The sequence below is a fragment of the Hemicordylus capensis genome, chromosome 4 (assembly GCF_027244095.1).
Source record: "Hemicordylus capensis ecotype Gifberg chromosome 4, rHemCap1.1.pri, whole genome shotgun sequence".
NCBI lineage: Eukaryota > Metazoa > Chordata > Lepidosauria > Squamata > Cordylidae > Hemicordylus > Hemicordylus capensis.
Window position 1 is genome coordinate 75,994,818 of NC_069660.1, and position 22,651 is coordinate 76,017,468.

At 43.8% G+C, this 22,651-nt stretch overlaps 1 protein-coding gene across 4 annotated transcripts in view; it reads right to left on the reverse strand.

The window, feature by feature from the left end:
- Window positions 1-22,651, reverse strand: part of ITPR3 (inositol 1,4,5-trisphosphate receptor type 3) — a 174,376-nt gene that overhangs the window by 39,588 nt on the left and 112,137 nt on the right. For all 4 annotated transcript variants that reach the window (XR_008306221.1, XM_053246289.1, XM_053246290.1 and 1 more), the window contains exons 12-29: window positions 22,376-22,475; window positions 19,439-19,599; window positions 18,821-18,962; window positions 17,011-17,172; window positions 16,489-16,661; window positions 15,371-15,490; window positions 14,404-14,586; window positions 13,892-14,143; window positions 13,453-13,597; window positions 11,554-11,701; window positions 10,049-10,245; window positions 9,729-9,858; window positions 9,312-9,369; window positions 6,993-7,158; window positions 5,313-5,477; window positions 3,099-3,167; window positions 2,623-2,748; window positions 1,633-1,755 (exon numbers count right to left, since the gene is read on the reverse strand). Coding sequence is in view for 3 of the 4 variants with exons in the window: in XM_053246289.1 (XP_053102264.1) it covers window positions 1,633-1,755; window positions 2,623-2,748; window positions 3,099-3,167; window positions 5,313-5,477; window positions 6,993-7,158; window positions 9,312-9,369; window positions 9,729-9,858; window positions 10,049-10,245; window positions 11,554-11,701; window positions 13,453-13,597; window positions 13,892-14,143; window positions 14,404-14,586; window positions 15,371-15,490; window positions 16,489-16,661; window positions 17,011-17,172; window positions 18,821-18,962; window positions 19,439-19,599; window positions 22,376-22,475 (2,620 nt within the window). In the remaining variant the exon portion in view is untranslated. The remainder of the gene's footprint in view (window positions 1-1,632; window positions 1,756-2,622; window positions 2,749-3,098; window positions 3,168-5,312; window positions 5,478-6,992; window positions 7,159-9,311; window positions 9,370-9,728; window positions 9,859-10,048; window positions 10,246-11,553; window positions 11,702-13,452; window positions 13,598-13,891; window positions 14,144-14,403; window positions 14,587-15,370; window positions 15,491-16,488; window positions 16,662-17,010; window positions 17,173-18,820; window positions 18,963-19,438; window positions 19,600-22,375; window positions 22,476-22,651) is intronic.

The following is a 22,651-nucleotide window of genomic DNA, read 5'->3' on the forward strand; positions in this document are numbered from 1 at the left end:
TGGTTGGCACCCTCTTTGCACTAGACCACCACTCACTCTGGGCCACCCCAGCACCCCACAAGTGGCTTTAAGGTTTTTCTCCATAGGGAAGAATGCAGGTTTCAACAGCCCCATAACTGCACTTGGGGGGTGCTGGGGTGGCCCAGAGCGAGGGTGCTAACCACCCCCATGGGTTGCTAACCCATTGGGTACTGAGTTTTGTTGTTTTTAAGTGTTCTTAGTGTAGCTTCTTCGCGATGAGGAATTCAAAAATACTTTTAAAATTCACCAATAATCGGAGAAGTGTCCGATTGCCTTGGGGTTTTTTGGGTGGTAGGCACCCCTGAGTTCCTAATACGCACCCCAATTTTGTGCCCCTAGGTGCTCCACAATAGGGGATATGGGCTGGATCAGGTCCCATTATACCCTATGAGAAAAATAATTAAAAATATTTCAGATATTCATAAAAAATCATAGGGGTATCCGAATGCTTCGGGGTTTGGGTGGTTGTTGGCACCCATGGGTGTTCCACAATAGGGAATAATGGGCTGGTTTGAGTCCCATTATACCCTATGAGAAAAAAATAAAAATAAAATTCAAAAATTCATTAAAAAACCGTACGAGTGTCCGATTGCTTTGGGGTTTGGGTGGCAGGTACCCATGGGTGCCAGCTACCACCCCACTCACTTTTTAAGGTTCTAACCAGTTTTAACCGGTTCATATTCGAACCGAACCAGGGGGTGGTTCGATTCGAACCAAAATCGAACTACCACCCCCTGGTTTGAACCTGGTTCTAATTTGAACCGAACCAGGCGAACCGGTTCTATGCACATCCCTACATTGAATGGCCTTCTTCTCAGAGAGCACCTTCTTCTGTATGATCTCCACTGCACATTTAAGATCCTCTAGAGCAGGGCTGCTCAACTTCGGCCCTCCTGCAGATGTTGGCCTACAACTCCCATAATCCCTGGCTATTGGCCACTGTGGCTGGGGATTGTGGGAGTTGTAGTCCAAAAACATCTGGGGGGCCTAAGTTGAGCAGGCCTGCTCTAGAGAGATCCCTCTCCAGCTGCCACCAGTTCGTCTGATGGCAACTCAGGATCGGGCCTTCTACACTGCTGCTACTAGGCTGGGGAATATGCGTCCCACAGAGAAACGAGGCTCAACAACATTACTGGCTTTCAAGAGAGCCCTTAATACTCACTTTTTAACTCTGGGCTTCCAGAGTTCTTAAATTGTTTTAGATGGTTTTAATTCATTGTTTAATTGTTATTATAATTGATGGTTAAGTTTATGTTGCTTTTATTTATTCTAAACCACCCGGAGTTATTAGACGGGGCAGTATAAAGATATTAAACATCGTCATCTGTTTACTAATATAAACAATAAAATATAAACAATAAATAAATAGCCTGACAACAACCCTGTGAGGTAGGTTAGTATGAAAGATATCACTGGGCTAAGGTCCGCCCACTGCATGAGGAACTGGCCTCACAACCCATGGATGATGGAAGTATTACCTTGTCATAAAACCTATACTTTCTAGGTTTGAGCAGAAATATGTGATCTACCAAAATGAACCTCTTTCATTCCACCTGCACACAACTGTCCAGCTGTTTCCCACCCTGTTTCACTTCCCCACATTTCTCTTACTCCAGGGGTGAGGAACAAGTTGAGATGTTTGTGCAGAAGAGTCTGATTTTCTTGGTTGCCAGCACAGAACTTCTGTAAGAACTGGTGAGTTAATCTCAGAATCTCCAGCATCTTGGTGTCACCCTGCATATGTTCACAAGAGTAAAAGGTAAGTTCCTGACACAAAAGGATCTTGATCCAATCCTTAAAAATAAGTAAAGATCCATGAAGCCACATGCAACACATGAGATGGGAAAGATCTCTCATGTGTTTTACCACTGCAAATACATTCACAAAGAAAAAGTTTGAAAAACTTGCACAGGAAAGTTTGGGCCATGTTCTTCATCACTGTTCTTTTTCTATGCACCAGATCTTCTGTGACCTCGTATGACCAAAGAGAACAACACATTTTACTTGGCTTTTCAAGACCATGCTTCATCAGGCAAGCTGAAAGCCCTCCAGTATTTGGCGCAAATGCAAAAGGGAAACTGATTGGACTTGAACTACATTGCTGAAGATCATTCATTGGGAAGAGTGGAATGGAATCATCATGTACAATCTGTCTATAGTGTATGCACATACAGATCTTAACACACATACAATTATCCACACATTATGTTCAATACATGTAGAGTAGTACAATTCCTATCTGTAGCATGCATTTGAAGGAACTGTACCCAGGTATACTTTTAAAGTGAATGCATGTGCAGTCATTAACAGAAAAACATGTACATGTGTACAAACATCTTTACATACATACAACATAATGTTTGAATAGGGCTAATAGAATCAGCTGCTTAGAAAGCTGCAGAAACTCATTCTTTGAAGGTTTTCAAGAAAAGGGCAGACAAGCATCTGTCAGGAAGACTTTAGGTTCAAGATATCCAGTTTGGGGGGAAAATTTGAACTGGTCAGCTCCCTTCAAACCCTATTACTCGATGAGAACTCAAGAGCCCCAGTACAGTCCATTTTCTTAACCAGGCTACCCATCTCCTATCTCCTTCTTCTCACCTTCTCATAGGGGATCTGCAGTAGGTCCAGCATCACTTTGTGGGCATCCATGTTCTTCAGCAAGCGCTGCTGCTTCTTTCGCATCTGCTCCCCAACCCCACACATTTTATTTAGCCTCTCCAGAATCTGGAAGAAAGCAAAGGAAAAGCCCAAACAAACACAAAATGAATTAATGTCAGAAAGTACCTAAAGCAATCTTATCTCAGCCTCTAGACAAGATGCTTCTTAGCTCAAGGTGTCTCACGACTGGACATCCCAGGTTCAGCGTTCTCCAACTAAGGTGTTCTTAGTGTTTATAGGACATCATCTGCCATCTTCTTCTGTCTTAGTCCAGCTTACCAGAATTGGGAAGGCACTCGGTGATAAGCGGACTGGTCTATATTGGCCTTAGTGCTCTTCATCCACAATATGCCTTAGAGAGTCTCCAGTCTTTTCCAGTCTTTTCCCTAGGGTGATTACCAAGTGCAACTGCTTACCCCTTTAACCAGCTGGTAGTTCTCACTGCTTTTTTCTCCAGGGGTCCCGGGTTCCTCATCTGTGGTACGCTAAAGGTGGACCAAAAGAAACGGCTATTCAGTTGGCTGAACAGCAGCTGAACAAGAGCAACATCAGTCCTTGTTCAGCCTCTCCTATCCCTTATTAGTACTTTATGGAAATCAAAAACTAAGCTAGCCTACATTTCACTTCCACCAATACTTTAGGGACATCCTATGGTGTAACCTGATCAAACAGATTATTTATATCAGTGCAGCAAAGCAAGCCCTGCCTGCTGTGTCACAGTCTCTTGAGGCTGCCACAAGTCTCTAGAAGTCTCCAGAAACTGACTGCTGGGTCAAGCTGTGACTCAGCAAGAATCTCCACTAGGCTAGAGTCAGTTCACTGCCTACACTGCAGACTTATAGGTTGATCCCTGGAGCCCATGATTGTTCTGAACCTTTTACTTCCATTTTTGAGACCAATTCACATGTTAAGGGGTATTTTTACAATGTTTCTAGGTGTATGCTTTAAACACTGTAAAAATACCCCTTAACATGTGAATTGGTCTCAAAAAGGGACGTAGCAACCTATAAGTCTGCAGTGTAAGCAGTGAACTGACTCTAGCCTAGTGGAGATTCTTGCTGAGTCACAGCTTGAATGAGACAAACCCATATTGGGAAACAATGGCCTACATGATGAGCAAAATTACTCAAAATAGTCCCTTTGAAATTAAAAGGACAAGTTAGGCATTGCTTTTAATTCCAATGGCTGATATTCTCTGCAGCCTTCTGGCAACAGAAGGTTATCCCCTGCTAACTGGGCAAAGAGGCACCTTTTACCGTGGTGATTCTCTTTATTTAGCAGGGGGAGAGTAACTGGCCCTTTCCACCCCCAGCACAGTACCTCCAGTGACTGTTGCTGGTGTCTATCTTGTGTTTTTTAGAATGTGAGCCCTTTGGGGACAGGGAGCCATCTTATTTATTTATTATTTCTCTGTGTAAACCGCCCTGAGCCATTTTTGGAAGGGCGGTATAGAAATCGAATTAATAACAACAACAACAACAACAACAACAACAGAAAGAGGGTTGTGGGTCTACAAGGAGCCTTCAGCGTCCATGCACTGAAGGCTTTCTGTGCAGCAGACCGGACGCAAAAGAGCAATTTTCACATCTCTCCCTTCCCTTCAAAAGCTATTTCCACTTCTATAAATATGTTCCTGGGGGCTGCACAATCTGCAGGAACATATTTATACAAGTAGAAAAGGTTTTTGGAGGGAGGGGAGAGATGCAAAAATCACTCCCCCCTCCTCCTTCATGCCCATGCCACTGCTCAAAGGATCCTTCAGCACAGGGATGCTGAAGGTTCCTTGGGGACCCACAGCCCTCCTTCCATCATTGGAGGGCTGTGGAGAATGCCAGTCAAGCTTGAGTAATTTTCATCATGTCAGCCAGTGTGTCACACAGGTAGGCCTAAAGCTCCCTTACACAGGGAGGAGAGCTAGTCTTGGGGTAGCAGGCATGAATTGTCCCCTTTGCTAAGGAGGGGCCACCCTGGTTTGTATTTGAATAGAAGACTACATGTGAGCACGATAAGATATTCCCCTTAGAGGATGGGGCTGCTCTGGGAAGAGTACCTGCATGTTTGCATGCAGAAGGTTCCAAGATCCGTGGCATCTCCAGTATAGGGCTGAGAGAGACTCCTGCCTGCAACCTTGGAGAAGCCGCTGCCAGTCTGGGTAGAGAATACTGAGCTAGTTGGACCAATGGTCTGACTCAGTGTAAGACAGCTTCCTATGTTCCTAATATGCCAGAGTTCCAACATGTCAAAAGGACTATGTGATCTGCTTGAATAATGATCTAATAACAGATCATTATTCAAGCAGATCACATAGTCCTTTTGACATATTGGAATTCTTTAATAAGCATCGTAATGGGCCATCATTTCTAAGTGGATGCCACAGTTCTTTGGACATATAAGAACTTTGCTATTTCTATTATTGGGCTACCCACCCTTCTTGTAGTTTTTTCCTATTATTTTGGGCATATTCTCCCCTTTCGACTCCCCTCCCCTTGTCAGTTTGCAGCTCCTTGTTGATTGTACACTCAGCAGTAAACCCAGGATTGCTGACACATTATGGTCCTCAGTCCCTGAAGCTCATCCAGGCTTTGAGCCGGCATCCCAGATGCATTGCTCTGTCCTTTCTCAAACATTACCTCTTTCTTCTCCTTCTTCTCCCCTTCTTGTCCATCTTCCCCTTTGGAGCTGCCCTTCTTTTCCACCCAGAGCTCCGACTTCTCCACCATCATGCGCAGCTTATCCAGCTCTGACTTGATCACTTTGTAGTTCTCAACATCTTGAGCAGAGATCAGCAGTTGGACCTGGAATGAGACACCATGGAAAGCATCAACCTATTCTGCTCAAGGGGCTGCCTGGGGAAACAAACAGATCTAGGTCTGGCTCTATGAAACATTGATACTTCTCAAATTATTCAAGAGTCCATCAAAACCACAACTGGCCCAGTCCAAAAATACATGTGTGCAGCACAGTGATGCATGTGGAATGGAAAGGTGCACTCTGTTTTGTGCAGGGTGCCAATACTACACATGAATGGTTGTGTGCAGCTACATATGGGCCCAGTAGAATAACTGTCTCAGCCAGGGGTATAGCTAGGGGAGAGTAGAGCACGTTCGCCCCTCTCCCCAGTGGGCCCCCGGAGTGAGGGAGATAATGAAGAAAATAGGGAGGGGTAGAGCTGGGGGGCCCTCTGGATAAATATGATAAATATATGTGATAAACAAAAATTACTAAGATGCAGTCACCATAGATTGGCAATGATTTTTCTTTTTAGACAGTAACCCTTCAGGCAAGATGTGTTCCTTTTAACTTAATCAATGCACAGGATCTAGTTTTAGAGATGCATAATATATATGATTAATGATGTGTGTGTGCTTAACAACACTTTGCAATGTGGCTCCTATAACCAGTTCCTTTTCACTTTTGCACTTTGTCCCCCACGGTATTTCTTCCAAAAATAATTGCTAGTTTTGTGTGATAATTACTATTATCACATCCCCTGAGATAAACCAAGGCAATGTAGGAGTGACCCCCATGACTCACACTGGAAACAGTTTCTGTAATGCATTTAAAGGTCCCCTACCACAGATTTTATATTTATTGACTGACGAATGTGAATATGACAAATATTTATATACCACTTTTCAACAAAAAAAATTTCAGAGCAGTTTACATTGATATAAATAGATAAATAAAGATGGCCCCCTGTCCCCAAAGGGTTCACAATCTAAAAAAGAAAAATAAGATAGACACCAGCAATAGCCACTGGAGGGATGCTGTGCTAGGGATGGATAGGGCCAGTTGCTTTCCCCCTGCTAAATAAAGAGAATCACCACTTTTAAAAGGGGCCTCTTTGCTCAATTAGCAGCGCGCATATGCACCCAAAGCAAGCATATCTGCAGTGCTAGCAGCCCTGCTTCTGAAGCACAGATGCTCATGCAGGGAGGAGGAAGCCATGTTTTTTGCCAATAGCGGCTCCCCTCAGAAGCACGCCACGTGACTTGGAAGTAAGTTCCCAAGGGTCGTGCAACTATATGCACTATTCATGAGGATGGTAGCTATTCTTTTTCAATATTAGAAGCCTATTGGCTAGTCTTATAGCCTTAGTGAACCAAACTCCACACCACAGTGAATATGCAATGGTTTCAGCTCCGAATCCATAGGTAGATCAAAACAAAGAGAAGAAAAAGAAACACCCAGCAAAGAGGCAAAGATAAACATTGCATGCCATTTGCCTGACCAGTTACCCCGAGGAAGAATGTTAAGCAGGATAGAGAGAACTTAATGATCTTAAGAAGTCACACAGCAGTGAAAGGCACCTGCTTAAAGGTGTGCAGGACTTCCTGCCTCTGGCTGAAATGTTTGAAGAGGAGCTGCAGGGAGCCTGAGACAAGTGGAGGGTAGTCGTGCATCGTCAAATGGATCAGCACACGAAGAAACATCCGTCCGCCTTCATCGTCCACTTCTAACATACTGCTTGTTTTCCTGAAGCCAAGTTAAAAAATTAATCAAAACAAATCTTGCCTGGGGAATCCCCAGTGTAATCAAGACTACGGAATGAATCCCCGTGATTTCACAAAGGAACAAAGGAAGTTGCTTTATACCAAGTCAGACCACTGGTCCATCAAGCTCAGTATTGATGGAGCTGGTCTTGTGGTAACAAGCATGAATTGTCGCCTTTGCTAAGCAGGGTCTGCCCTCGTGTGCATCTGAATGGGAGACTACATGTGAGCACTGCAAGATATTCCCCTTAGGGCAGGGCTGCTCAACTTCGACCCTCCTACAGATGTTGGCCTACAACTCCCATTGCCCCTGGCTATTGGCCACTGTGGCTGGGAATTATGGGAACTGTAGTCCAATATGTAAAATACAATACAATACAATAAAAATAAAAACAGCTGGAGGGCTAAAGTTGAGCAGCCCTGCCTTAGGAGATGGGGCCACTCTGGGGAAAGCACCTGCATACTCACATGCAGAAAGTTCCAAGTTCCAGCTCTGGCATCTCCAGATAGGGCTGGGAGAGACTCCTGCCTGTAACCTTGGAAAATCCGCTCCCAGTCTGTGCAGACAATACTGAGCTAGATGGTTGAATGGTCTGACTCAATAGAATGCAGCTTCCTATGTTCCTATGTCTACTCTGACTGGCAGTAGCTTATTTGAGGCAGGAGTCTTTCTCAGCCTGGAGATGCCAGGGATTGAATCTAGGACCTTCTGCATGCAACAATACAGATGCTCTGGTGATGGGACGTATATAGGAGCTGGTGAATGAGTGCATGAGTGTGTGTGGGTTACCCTAGTAACCAGGCACAGAAGGTTCAGAGGGGGGAGGATTTAAAATAAAGGCAGTTGAGACAGAGAGAGAGGGGAGAGTGTTGGGAGTTAGTTGTGTGGGAGTAGGAAGTGTTTTGGACTGAGGGTTGAGAGACTGGTTGCTGTGTTCTAAACAGGAAAGATTGTTGGGGGGTGGAGGTTGTGTGGAACTTGAAGAGTGAATGTGTAGAGGCTGGAAAACCAGCAGTGTACTGGGCAGCTCCTAGTGACAGACAAGAAGGTCTGGAAGAATCCACTAAGTTTACAAACCCAGTTTTAATTACCTCCGTCCCAGTTATCTCACCCCACATATGTTACATGTTATCAAAAGAGAAAGAAACACTCAGAAAGCGGAACAGCAGATGTACCTAGTCACCCCTGCTAACTAAGCAAAGAGGCATCTTTCAAAATCGTGATTCTCTTATATTTAGCAGGGGAAGAGCAACTGGCCCTATCCAACCCCAGCACAGCATCCCTCCAGTGGCTGTTGCTGTTATCTGCCTTATGTTTCTTTTTAGATTGTGAGCCCTTTGGGCACAGGGGACCATCTTATTTATGTATTATTCAATTTTCTATGTAAACCGCTTTGAGAACTTTGGTTGACAAGCGGTATATAAATATTGTAGTAGTAGTAGTAGTAGTAGTAGTACCACCTAGTAATTTGGCAGAGAAGCTTGTGTGTCCTGCTTTGCAGAGATCTTTATTCTAATCAGTAAATAATAAACTTATTCTTGTTTTCATTTTATACCTCAAGTTTTGTTTCATTTATATCCTGAACATACGCCTATCCTGCACTCGCGAAGCTACGTAGCCAAAAGAGGCTGAGTATCAAGACCAGGGTAACAAGAATTTATATGGTGGCAGCAAGAGAAAGAAAATAACAACAATAAATCACCTCCCTGGAATTGAGGAGGGCGTGAGGGAGGGACCTTGACACAATGCCATAACATTCTTATATCTGAGCATAATCTTTCTTATGGTGGTTCCTGACTGACACTTTTGACTCCATACACATTGTAAAGGTAAAGTGTGCCATCAAGTTGGTGTCGACTCCTTGTAACCACAGAGCCCAGTGGTGTCTTTGGTAGAATACAGGAGGGGTTTACTATTGCCATCTCCCATGCAGTACGAGATGATGCCTTTCAGCATCTTCCTATATTGCTGCTGCCCATTATAGGTGTTTCCCATAGTCTGGGAAACATACCAGCGGGGATTCGAACTGGCAACCTCTGGCTTGCTAGTCAAGTCATTTGCCCACAGTGCCATTAGGTGGCTATACATATCTAGTACAAGGTGGGAAAGTGTTCTAAACGTGACAGTTGACTCACCCAACCCCAAACATGGCTTCAGCCTGCTCACCAATCCGATCCAGGTTCATTGCTGCAGCTGAAGGAACAGGAAACACACGGACAGTGAGAAATACTGTGTACCACCAGGGCACAACACATCCCACGGTAAATTACCACTTGTGAAGGGCATCTCCTGCGGCACTCCCCTTTTCCCCCACTCTCCATCTTCCCCTGTTATCCATCGATAGAGCACATTCTTACACACAAATAGCAGGAAATAACTATATGCCCAGAAAGTTATTTGCAGTTTTTCAGGCTGTCACACCACACTGTGGTGACATATACCATGAAATTTCACCCAGAAGTCAAGTATCTGATGTTAGAATATGTTGACTATTAAGGCACATGGAGTCAGATTTCACAGATCAGAGAAAAAATGAAGGAAGAAGAGGTTACTTGTGGAGTCAAAGGCTGGAGCTGTTCCATCTGCCCCACTGTCCTGCATGGGGTAGACTTCCACAAATTCTTTTTTGAAGACAGAGAGCAAATAGGAGATCCTGTAATCAAGCCGTACATTCAGGATGAACTGGGGAAGAACAGAGAGCATGGAAAGGCAGTCAGTCTCTCCCATTTCCAAGCCTTTCCAGTGTTTCATGAAGGTCTCCCTTCACCAGCCCCCTCCACTCAAGTCTCAGGTCCTTGTCGATAAAGAGCAGCCATGGCTACACCACCCCAGGCTCATGCTGCAGGGTCCCCAGCTACCAAAGTGCTCTCACCTGCAAAATTTCCAGGATTTTCAGTTTGGTCTCCATCACCACAATGTTTTCATTTTCTATACTTCTTCCCCTGTCTGCTGGTTCAGGGACCACCACAGCATTCATATTTGAGGGACCAAAGATTGACTGCTTCCTGCTCAGCACCATGGTAGACATCATCTGACCAACACCATGGATTGACCTCCGGACATTCTTCCCTGGAAGAGCATCCACATTCAGCAAAAGATTAAAGCTGGTCCTACCTGACTGGAGATCTTGCACTGGGAGTTTGTGGAGCTTCTAAAACCACACTGGGAATTAGGATAAAAGGTATCCCTGAACTTACACCAAATCAGAAATTAGTTTGAAACTAGTGGACCCTGGCGCAGAACATCTGTGCCTCTAGCTGGGCCCAGTCATCTCCACCCCCCATGCTGCTGCCGCCCAGGGGGCTAGAGTCAGGCCGTCCCGCCGCCGTCGCCTCCCTCCTCCTCGCCCTCCTCCTGCCTCCTCCTCGTCCTTCTCTAGCCGCCCATTATCCTCTCGCCCTCCTCCTCAGGGAGGCGCCACCGCCTCCTTCCACCTCACCGCCCTTCTCCTCAGGGTGGCAGGGCTTCACCCGCTGCCCATCCTCCTCCCGCCGCCTGTCCTCCTCTTGCCCTTCTCCTCAGGGTGGCGCTGCTGCCTTCCTCCGCCTCGCTGTCCTCCTCCTCAGGGCAGCAGGGCTTCGCCTGTTGCCCGTCCTCCTCCCACCGCCTGTCATCCTCCCGCCCTCCTCCTCAGGGCAGCAGGGCTTTGCCCACCACCCCAATCGCCTCCTGGCGCGCACTCCTCCCTCCTGCCCTTGCATGTGTCAACCTCTCTGGGCCCACCATTGGTCGCGGCTGCAGCGGGGGCTGAGCTTGCCACATCCCCATGCATCCCCTCTACATGAATTAATTATATAGATTGGAAATATCTGGTCCACCTCCTTGAAGGGCAAAGCGAGTGCATTATTTACCCTTGCAGTAGTTTCAAATTCTTTTGCTTTAATATACTCATTGTATCAGGGGTAGGCAACCTTGCACAACACAATAAACTGGCTTCTTGTTGTAGTTCAACAACAGCTGCAGAGCCAAGGTTGCCTACTGCTGCATTATATCTTTCCTTTGGATTGCTATCCAGCGCAAACCATTATATGATGTTTTTAATACATATACTCTGGCCATAGAAGACAAAATCTTCTTCTATAATGTACATAATCAACCTGTACAGAATTTATACAGTGAGTTTTGATGTTCTGAGGTTTTCCCAGGTTTTCTTTTTACTTTCTCTGATCATATTAATTTAATTAAGTTAGAAATACCTATGAACATGCAGTGGAGTCTGATCTCATGTACAAGAAATCTTTAATTAGATATTTAATTATTAGACTTAATAAGATACCTTTTATCAACATTCTGTCATCCTGTTACTATTAATTTAAGTGACAGCATTAGCATTTGGCTCAATAAGGCCCATCCTCAGTGAAGGCTCACTGGACATACCCGTCATATCATCACTGTACATGGTCTGCATCATCAGCTGAGGATTCTGGACACAGTCAATGATGCCTAGAAGAGTCCGGGTCAGGCGCAGCAGCTCACTGAAGCTGTAGAAGCCAAAGTAGATGAGGTTGTGGGCAAGACTGACAACCTGGGAAGAGAGATAGGCTTGTCAAGTAGCTGAAGATGAAAGCCCCCTATAGGTCAAAATGCTCTTGAGAAATGGTCCAAACTACCAATTTAACCAATAAGGCCATTCAGTGGCGATCTGTCCTGAGAGTGCAGCAATGGGGAACAGTTCTTCTCTGGTCCCAAGAGATGGCAGCTGCAGCATCTTGAATCTGGTGCCTTAGGGACTCTGCCCCCAATCCTGCCAAAACAACAACAACAACCCAAGCCCCTCTAGCAGGCAAGATTCAGCTTGTAAACCAAGTTCTGGCCAAGTACTACAGGATAACCAAGCAAACCAGAAAAGAAGAAACTTCTCTGGAAGAGCAATAGGCCAGAGAAGATCATTTTATATTTGCCTCACTCCTAATAATAATAAGATAGATAGATAGATAGATAGATAGATAGATAGATAGATAGATAGATAGATAGACAACCTTTTGGATCAGATTTGCTTTCTGTTATGAGCAACAAGAGGACCCAGTTTGTTGCCATCCCCTGTCACAGACTTGCACTTGTCTCCACCTCTGCTTTGCCGGGCTCCTAAGTCTTGGCCCTCTAACTTGAGCCCTATTCACACATTACGCTCAATGCACATACAATCTGTCCAAATGTACAGTTATTCACATTATGTTGAACACACACACACACACACACACACACACACCAGGACACTTCCTATATGTATCATGCATTTCAGGGAGCCTGTACCCCCCAGTCAATCACACAAAACAAGTATGTATGCACAGACACCTATGTGCATGTACAACATAATGAGGTCATTCTTATGACGTTGGGGCTGGGAAGGGATGGGCAGGAAGGCAGGAGCATACCTACCTTCCTCCACATGATCTCCTCCTCTGTGGGGCACCACCACTCACGCACTCACATGACCGGCGTGTAGGCAGTTGCCCAACGTGGGACTGGAAGAGGAAGAGGAAGTCCTCCCGCATCTCACAGTGCACCATGTGGGCAGCGCAGAGGACAGCCAGGATTGGAAGCAATCATGGAGGTTGTCACAACCAGCCTTACACAGGCTAGCAGTGCCCCACCCAGGTAGGGCTGGTCGTGAGAACAACCTCAGTATCTGTATAGGGATTTGCTAAAAGCCATATCTGCAACTAGCTGGTACAAGTATATTATTACAGATTTGTAGCAACTTCATCAGTAGTGAAAAAATCTGGAAAATGGATATTATTGCACGAAAACCCCAACAGCTTTGAGGAGATGTAAATTTCTATTCTATACTTCCAACCAAAATTCTGTGTGAATGGAAATATCCCAGATCAGACATCATTACTGCCCATGGATGGAGAACTGGTTGTATACATAAAACCTCCTTTGACTCTGAAATGATGACTGTTTCACAGTTGTATTATTTCAGCACTGCGTGAGGTTATTGTGCTAAATTAAAGAGTAATAATGAAACAGCATGTTAAAAGAATGAGAAACCCCCTTCTCTTGCCAAAAAAGCCCCTATCTACAAACAGAGAAGAGTCTGTTTATTTCAGAATGCCCATTTATGTGGTCATAAAGAACATCAGATAACATAAATGATGGGCATATCAAAAGGCCAGAAAATATGGCCAGGATTTCCTCCCCAGCACAGACAGAGCCTCTGAAGGAGCAGCAGAGTGGACCTCTGTACTTTCCAGGAGTAATCATCTAAGTGACATGGCCTTGTCTCAGAAACAGATGAAAATTCCCACAATATAGCAAAGTCAAGCTCTTCACCTCAAAAGTGAGCTTGTTCTTCTCCTCATTAGCAAAGGGCACAGCCTCACTGACCACGTTGTTGAGATAGTCCTCCACAAACTCCATGGTGCTGGCAAACTTATTCTTTTTGTCATCCCTTGAGCTGTTCAGGTTGGAGTCATAGCTTCAAAGGAGAGAGGAGGATTGAATAAATCAGTGCAGCACATAATCTCCAGCACAGAATATTTCTAGTCTCCTGAATACACTGAATTATGCACTTTGCTGGCTGATTTTATGACATTAGATCTGGACATGGACATGCCCTCCCCACAAGCTTATTACACCTGAGCCACCTACCCCACTATCTGTGACTAGTGAAAAGGGAAGGGTATCTACTTAGAAGGACCTCCTAGACACTATGACCTCCCCTAATACACTCCATCCACCTTTTGCTCCAGAGATCCTTCTTATGCCTTACTCTTTGATGGTGATGGCTGTGGGAATCTCAGTCCACAGACGTGCAAACTTCACGGGCATCACTTTCTCCTGCGGGTCCCTGTCCACATGTACATGCAGCATGAGATGGCAGAAAGAAGCCCGGAGGTCAAAGGGCAACATTTCATCTGCCATGCAGAGGAAGATGAGCTCTACTCCCAGTTGCTTGGAGATTTCTTTAATGGCCAAATATTGCCGGTCCATGCACATGCGAGCAAACAGCTTCAGCTGGTATCTGTGAAGAGCAAAAGCAGAGGAGAGGTGGAGAAGAGGCAAAGAATAAAAAGAGAGAAATAAAATAAGCATGAGCAACAGTCGTAAGAAAAAAAGCAGAGGAAGTTCATCACTAATAAAGATGGGCCTGGCCACAAAGACTTCTCCGAGGCAATTCCTTACCTCTTCAGTACCAAACAAGGGCTGCTAAATGGGAGGAAAAAATGCTCAAGGACTAGCCATAACCAATGCAGATGGACTACAGAAAGAATTGCTTGTTACCTATAATAACTCAGAACATTTTCATCATGGGCATTGCCTGCTCGTGCTTCCTGGGCCAGCTGCCGGATGCTCTTCTCATGGTGATCATTATTCCTATCGCTCCAGGTCAGCCAGACCTCCTCCTCAGAGAACTCAATACTCAAGTACTCATGAGTCTGAGACATCTCTTTCACAGGCCTCAACCTGAAAATCAGAATGGGACACTAAACCAAGGAAATACTTTTCTTAACTTTGTGGAAACTTCCACTCTGTTCATAAACAAACAGTGCCATTTAATCCTGCATCAGTGCAATGCCAGTAAGTGACTCCTTGTCTCTCTGTCAATGAATTATATTCCTAACCCAGCTTTTGACCATAAAAAGGATCCATAATGAACCGCTATCTAATTATCTAAGAATTTAACCTTTCGAATTTGCTGACTTCTCCAGGAAGGGTATAGCCTAGTGTTTTGTCTGTAATCAACACTACAATATTTTTCAGCTTGGAGAATCTAACTTTTTATTAATGATACATTTAGAGAAGCAAACAGTAGTGGACACTTCCCTGGGAAAATATGGCTGCATACAAAAGAAGGTACACTTGCAATAACAGTGAGAAAATGTTGTGGTAAACTAAATTTGAAAGAAACTGATCTTCCATGTACATTACTGAGAAAAGTTTTGGAAGGACACCATCTCAGACATGTTGGACTTCTATCATAATCTGTGGCTTAGATGTACCCATAGAAGGAACATAATAAGATCAAACAACCAAAGCAGCTCTCAGAGCCTAGTGAACATATTTCATGATGTACCCACTGGCATGAGGCACTCCATTTTAATGACCTGTTATGAGCTCAAAGTGTACTCCCTGCCACTTTCTCCATCACTGTCTCTGTGGAAGTCTATCTCAGCACAGAGGAGGGCAATATGTTAGTCAAAGTAGGTGATTCCAGTGTTCAGAAGAAAGAGGTTCTCTAGGTACTCACTCAGTCTGGATCAGGATATCAGTATTCTTGGGGTCCAGTACACACTTGCAGATCAATTCCTGAGTGACGGGAATGGCTACATGATTTGACACACACAAGTCCGACAGATAGTCTAAAAACCTGTGACACATATGAAAAGCTCACATGTTATCCTCCATCCAAAGAACTGGGAATAGGACATCTCGCTTAGACTTTCTGCCCAGCCAGCCGTAGAATTTTCTAAATTGCCATTGGCTGAAAAAGTCAACCATTTTTCACCATACATTTTACAAAGCAATTAAACATTATAATCCCCAATCAAAACATCTCCTCAGAATCATGTTATGGGCAGGGGGACCACCAAACCTCCAAAACAGAAATATTTATAATTTGGGTCTTTTGAAAAGAAAGCAAATGCTCATAATTTTTACAGAGAAAATCACCCCAAATGGCAGCAAATCCTTTTAAAGTACTTTAATCATTCCTTTTTGTCAAAGGCAGCTTTATGTTTAAAGAAGAACCACCTTAATGTGGAAGAAATTTCAACTAGTACTGTTTACCATACAGGACATTTCTGTACCTTAAAAAAACCCTTCTTCTGATCCTCCCAACATTATACACTCTGGATGTCTTGTTGCCTCCTGCTCTTGTCCCATGTTGCTCCATTGACCTCTTAGGCATCTCCACACCCAGTTTGAGAAACCTGACCACTTCCTTTGCAGAACAACTTTCCATCATCCTAGTTGCTACAATTCCTTCAACAACTTCATCTACACATCTACCATAGCAACTCTCCAGCCATCTCCAGCTAGCCTCTCTATATCCAAAGCACTTTAGGTACCATCATATCATACAGCTCTAGCATAAGGATTAGCTTGCAGGTTTTAGGAACATAGGAAGCTGAATCAGATCATTGGTCCATCTGAATCAGATCACTGGTCCATCTGAATCGGGTCATTGGTCCATCTAATTCAACATTGTCTACACAGACTGGCAGAAGCTTCTCCAAGGTTACAGGCAGGAATTCATATATTGTTTCCATGGAAGACACAAAATAGAAGGAATAAAAGTATCAGGAAACTCATTTCCCGAAATCCTACTTCACTAAGCTGCCTCACTACCAATTGGCTGATACCCACCTGGGTTCTCGGTTCTTTCGCACAAGGCTCACAAAGGTTTCCACTTCAGTCTTGGTGATGTGCTTCTCAAGCAGTTTGCGGTTGTTGTGCAAGAGGGCAGTTATGGTATCCTCAGCCAAGATATCATAGCCGATCTGGGACTGCATCATGCCAAACTGCTTGGCAATGTGTTCCTGAGGAAGAGGAGATCACACTTGAATGAGCAGGCCAACCTGAGTTAAAACTGAAAATCTAACCCAGCAACATTTGGGTTCTAAGAACCCTGAGATTCACCTGCAAGAATGAAAGCTTTTTAAAAACATTACTGCCTGAGTAGCAGTTCTCTCATGGATTGGTTGAAGAAATTAAAGTCTGCAGAGCAAGTGAGAGCAACTCACTTTGTTTCCCACATGGAACATCATCTCATTATCCCACCAACCCCAGCAAAATAAAGCCCCAAATCTCAAGATGATAATTTAATATTGCCTGAAGAATTATGTCCTAACACCAGCACGTTCCATAAACCATGAAGTTAAGGCTCACCTGGTTCTTACGGTAGTCCTCCTGAGAGTGCCGCAGTACCCTGTAGCACAGCCGGAACATGTATTGGTAGGGCGCATTCTTTTGGTCAGACAGTTCCTCCAGTCGTACCAATGGGCCTTCCCCACCCTTGTCCTTGAAAGGAGCCTTCAGGATCCCAAAGATCTACACAGGACACAGAAGGAAGGTTGCCTGTCAAACTGAAAAGTGTCTTCCATTGATTCCTAGCCCATCATCAGGACTGTGATCCTGAGACATTTCACCTCTGCTTATTTGTTTATGGATATATTCTCTAGTATGCATCCATTACTAATTGACTGGAAAAATGAAAGTGAGTGCCTGCCTTCTGGGCTGGATGGGAACAAGTGTTATGATGTCACATCTAAGTGTTAAAAACTTCCTTAGGAAGGCAACTTTGGCCGCCTTCAGACATAATGCAGAACCGCAGGCCCCTCTCCCCCCACTCTCCTGTCCAAATTCGAGCATTCCAGAGAGCTGCCTCTCTGCAGTCTGCAAGACTGCAGAGAGGTGGAGGATCTGGCTGTGCAGGCTTCCTTCTTGGAAGGACAGCCCACACAGCCAATCGGGCCGAAGTGAGGAAGGAGCTTCCTCCCTCAACTCCAGTTCCATGGGGCCAAAATTGCAGTGCCAGCATTCAGATGTAATGCTGCCACCACAAAACTGGAGTTGAAGGCAGCCAAACTCCACTCTGAACCAAAGGTTCAATTTGGAGTTCAGGGAGGCAAAGGGGCCTTTGGCTGAAGGGACCTCCGGTTTCCTATTACGTCCAAATTTGGCCAGTGAGATACAGCAGATTCATTGACATGCAGATCTATAGAACAATCTCCGGAACATTTGTTGAAAACCCTAATAATGACTCACATGTAGCTCGGGTTTCAGAGGAAGTACCTTATTTCACATCAGACTTTCCCACAAACATCCCAGGAGTTACTCTTCATTCCTGTCTCATACTACCTCTCCAGTTGTTGTCCATGAGCATCTATACATACCTGCCAACCCAACATACCATAAAGATTTCCCTTGCAATTCCAGAGTTTAAGAATACAATATCAAATTGAATAAATGTGTATTAAAACATATAAGATATAACTTCATATCAGAAACTAATTTTTTGTCTAATAGACAGTCTTCACTGTTAGCAAAGAAAGAATACTAGCTGGGTGGGGTAGGGGGTAGGGGAGAAGAATGAAATGCAATGGCCGACCCTTATGTGACACTTTAGGCCTAAGGTAGCTGTGGGTGTTGGGGGTGGAGCTTTTGGTTTACAGAGATAGTATAGCATAGTGGTTAGGAAAACAAGCTATGCACCAGGAAGTCCTAGGTTCAAATGCCACCCCAGCCTTGCTCATTGGATGGCCTTCAATCCCCTACTGGTGGGTAAAAAAAAAAAAGCACTGCCTATCCTACATGTTTGTAGTAAAGATAGCTGAGGTAAGGTATGTGAAGTCTGAGAATTTAGGGGAAATGCTACAAAATTATATAATCTATATCATCATCATCCCTATCATTTTATTAAACTAGAGCTGATGAACTGAAAATGCTTTTGTGTATGTGGGAAGTGATGTATAAAACTGCCTGCCTTCACATGTGGCTCTTGGGTTCTCCTCTTCAGTTCTAAATCTCAAAGTGGCAGAATTCACTCCTAATACCTTCAGCATTGCTCACTCCAGTCAGCTAATCTATTCTTTAGAAGGGCACATGGCTGCAATGATAGACAAAACTCTTAGCTTAACACTGCAATGATCTGGTCTCCAATCTTCCTTTGCAGCTTCCTTTAGCCTGTCCCAATCACCTGTTTCAGGATGTTCTGCTCTCTCATGAGTTTCTGCCGCTCCCGGTTGGGCTTGGTAACAACAATATCCAAAACATTCTGTCCATTATTCTGAACATCACTGACAAAGAACACCAAGTCCTCTAGCAGTTGGATCACAAACCTATCAGACAAGTCATGGTTAGCATAATCAATAAATGTGCCACACCCATTTGAACCAGAGCTGCTAACAGCAAACGTGTATTAATCATTTGGGCCCCCATGAACATAGTCCATTGAAACAAAAACTTCACAAATGCAATAAATGATCTTAACTTGTTGTCTAGTTCCTTATAATTCAAAGCAATTTGCATTCTGCTCCAAAACGTTTCAGATTTTGCAGCAAGTAATTTCTCCAAGATACATTAAGCCAATCAATACAAAACACTCAATGGACATGAAGGATTCCTTTTCGCAAGAAGAGAATTTGCTTCCTTACACAATGGAACCTTGTTTTGGTCTTGGGTTAATTCTACCTCCAAGAAGATGAATTTAATATTGTATTTACTGAGTTAACTATCAATGGATCACACTCCAGTATCACCCTCCCAAACTGTATTCCACCAGCTCTCCGTTGTATTAAAATATCAGTCCTTTTACCTCCGGTCATTCTGACTGAGGAACCCTTCATTCATCTTCTCCACAACACTGGCTAGCATGTAGCTGGCATCATTGGCAAAGTCTAGGTCCCGGATTTCTGACACTGGCACAGACACAATGGCAAAAGCTTCTTTGTCCTCCTTTGTGGGGCATGTGCCAAGCTGAAAAAGAAAATCTAGTCACCCAGATCCATCATATGATTCATTCCTAACAGAACCTGTTGTGCAAAGAAACCCTGAACTAACAAAACAGTTGCCATCAGTTTATAGAATATAAAAGATGGCTGAAGTAGTGCCTCCGGCTTTAACATGCTTGGAGAAATTTGATCATATAGGAAATGCTTTTCTACTTTTGTCCTGTTCTAATGGGAACCAGCCCCTGATGAAGCTCCTGGCGAAACAGCTCCATATCCCGAGGTGGCTGTCGTGCAATTTTCCCTGGTGTGCCTTGTCTTCCACCATCTTTCATTGCTAGTCATTGCAGAGCAGGTCGCTTACTTTCTTCATATGAAGGAATCATGATTTGAAGAACATGCATCTTCATCACCTCACTGAGTACATTGTTTCCTCTCTTTGGATCTGAGGACTCATCACCAGTACTGCATGTACTTCTCAATTTCTCATTCTTGAAGACATCTTAGACTGTGTTTGGACACTTACATACACTGGTTTTTCATTTTTCCATTGTATTTCATTATTCTACCTGGTATTTTGTTATTGTATTTTTACATGTATTTTCACATGTGTTATACAGTTGTGTTTGATTATTTTGATGTGTGTTGAGAGCTGGTTGTTTATACATTTATCATTATTTACCTTTTTTGTTCACGGGTCTTGCTTTCTCTTCCATGAGCTTGTTGTGAAGCACGAACTGTAACTAGGATCTCTCTCTACCCTCTATTTCCTGTCCTTCAACCACTTACTGATCCACACATGAACCTGTCCCCTTATCCCATGACTGCTAAGTTTACTCAAAAGCCTTTGGTGGGGAATTTTGCTAAAAGCTTTTTGGAAGTCCAAGTATACTGTGTCAACCAGATCGCCTTTATCCACATGCCTGTTGATACTCGCAAAGAACTCCAAAAGGTTAGTGAGGCAAGACATGCCCTTGCAGAAGCCATGCTGGTTCTCCTTCAGCAAGGCTTGTTCTTCTATGTGTTTAACAATTTTGTCCTTAAGTACTCTTTCCATTAATTCATCTGGCACAGAAGTTAAGCTAACTGGCATGTAATTTCCTGGATCCCCCTGGATCCCTTTTTGAAAATCGCAGTTATGTTGGCTACTTTCCAGTCCTCTGGTACAGAGCCTGATTGTAGGGGCAAGTTACATATTTTTGCTAGAAGCTCAGCAATTTCACATTTGAGTTCCTTCAGAACTCTTGGGAGAATGCCATCTGGCCCTGGCGATTTGTTAATTTTTCAAGACAGTCGGTATCCTCTGCTGTGAAGACAGATGCAAAGAACTCATTCAGCTTCTCTGAAGTCTCCTTATCCTCCTTAATCCCTTTCATGCCCTCATCATCTAAGGGTCCAGTCGCCTCCCTGGCAGCTTTTCTGCTTCTGATATATTTAAAGAGGTTTTTGTTATTCCCCTTGACACTTCTAGCTACTGTATATGCTCCTCAAACTCTCTTTTTGCATCCCTTATTGTCTCTTTGCATTTCTTTTGCCAGAAAGAGTATTTCTGGCAGAAAAAGGATATACCTATGTTTTAAAATATTTTTTATCATTTTTCTTGCCTTTGTTATTTTTTGCTGGTTGCATTTTTATGCAAAAAGTCATTGATTTTTTAAAAATATTTTGCTTTATTATATTCATTGTCTAGTGAACTGCTTTGAATACCATTCTTTTCTTCTTTTTGACAGAAAAGCAGGATAGAAATGTTTGAATAAAATAACATAAAGCATAAATTGAAACTCTTGCGTTGCTAATTATCTATCTTGTCCATAAATCTGTCCCTCAGTTGCAACAATTACTGAATGCTTCAGAGATAGTGTACAAGAAATAAAACAATTGTGAAACTTGTCTTATTCATGTGAAACAGTCTATATCATTCACCAATGATTTCTAGCACAATTACAGATGTGCAAAACAAATTAGGTAGGAAATACTGGAGCAGCATGGAGTATGCTGTATAAAAACAAAAAACTCTCTGTCATAATGCCGAAGTGCTAAGAAAATGTGTACCTACTAAACTTCTCCCTTGTATATTCTATGTAAGTGTTATCTTACATACTGGCACTCTTCAATCAATCAATCAATTGCTTTATTACAGTCACAGACCGGCAAAGTTTACAAACAGAAGCCCAACAAAATAAACCTACTTAACCTACAAAGTTATGATACAACAGTTAAGCACATAATTAAGCACAGTTAGCAAATGGTTCTTAATGAACTCCTGGTGAATTTTATTGGCTATGAAAAAGAACTTTGCTGCATTATAAGATCTCAAGTCATTCTGGTCAGTTAAAAGATAATCAAGATTTAAAAAATCTGTAACCTGGATGGGGCACTCTTCCATTAGGCAGTAGTGACCGGTGCAGGCACCGCCGGTGGGGCAGCGAGAGGCACCTTTAAGGATAAATTAATCAGTGCTTACCTCTGCTCTCGCCACACCTGGACGCTGCTTGGACCAGCAGCACGCCACCCAGCACCCGCTGCGGTGGGGGATTGCCTCCACCACTCACCTGGCCACTGGCGAGGGATCAGCTTCGCGGAAACCAGGTGAGTGGAGGAAGCGATCCCCCGCCACAGGGGATGCTGCGGGGTTTGAGCAGCGTTCAGGTGCGGTGAGAGCGGAGGTAAGTACCAATTAATTTATCCTTAAAGGTGCCTCTCGCCCACTCACCGCCAGTGGCACCTGGACTGGCCACTACTGCCATTAGGGGTCAATTCCCTATTTACAGCAGAAATGCCTTCTGACCAAGGAAGAAACATACCATAAGGCGAATGGGTCTCTCTTCATCAACATCAATGGGCACATTGGTACTTTGAATCCAGGTATTGGTGCAGAGGTGACGCAGTCGAACGTAAGAGTTCCTGAAATCACCACAGAATCATTTACACTTCTATTATGCCTTCCATAAGCATCTGTGGGCAGGATCCATTAGTCATGACTATATCCCATTGAAATTAAGTTAGTCCTGTCCCATTTGTTTCAGGGGTGCTTAGTCAGGACCAACAGTCTGGATCCTGCCTTGCATAAACATGTAATC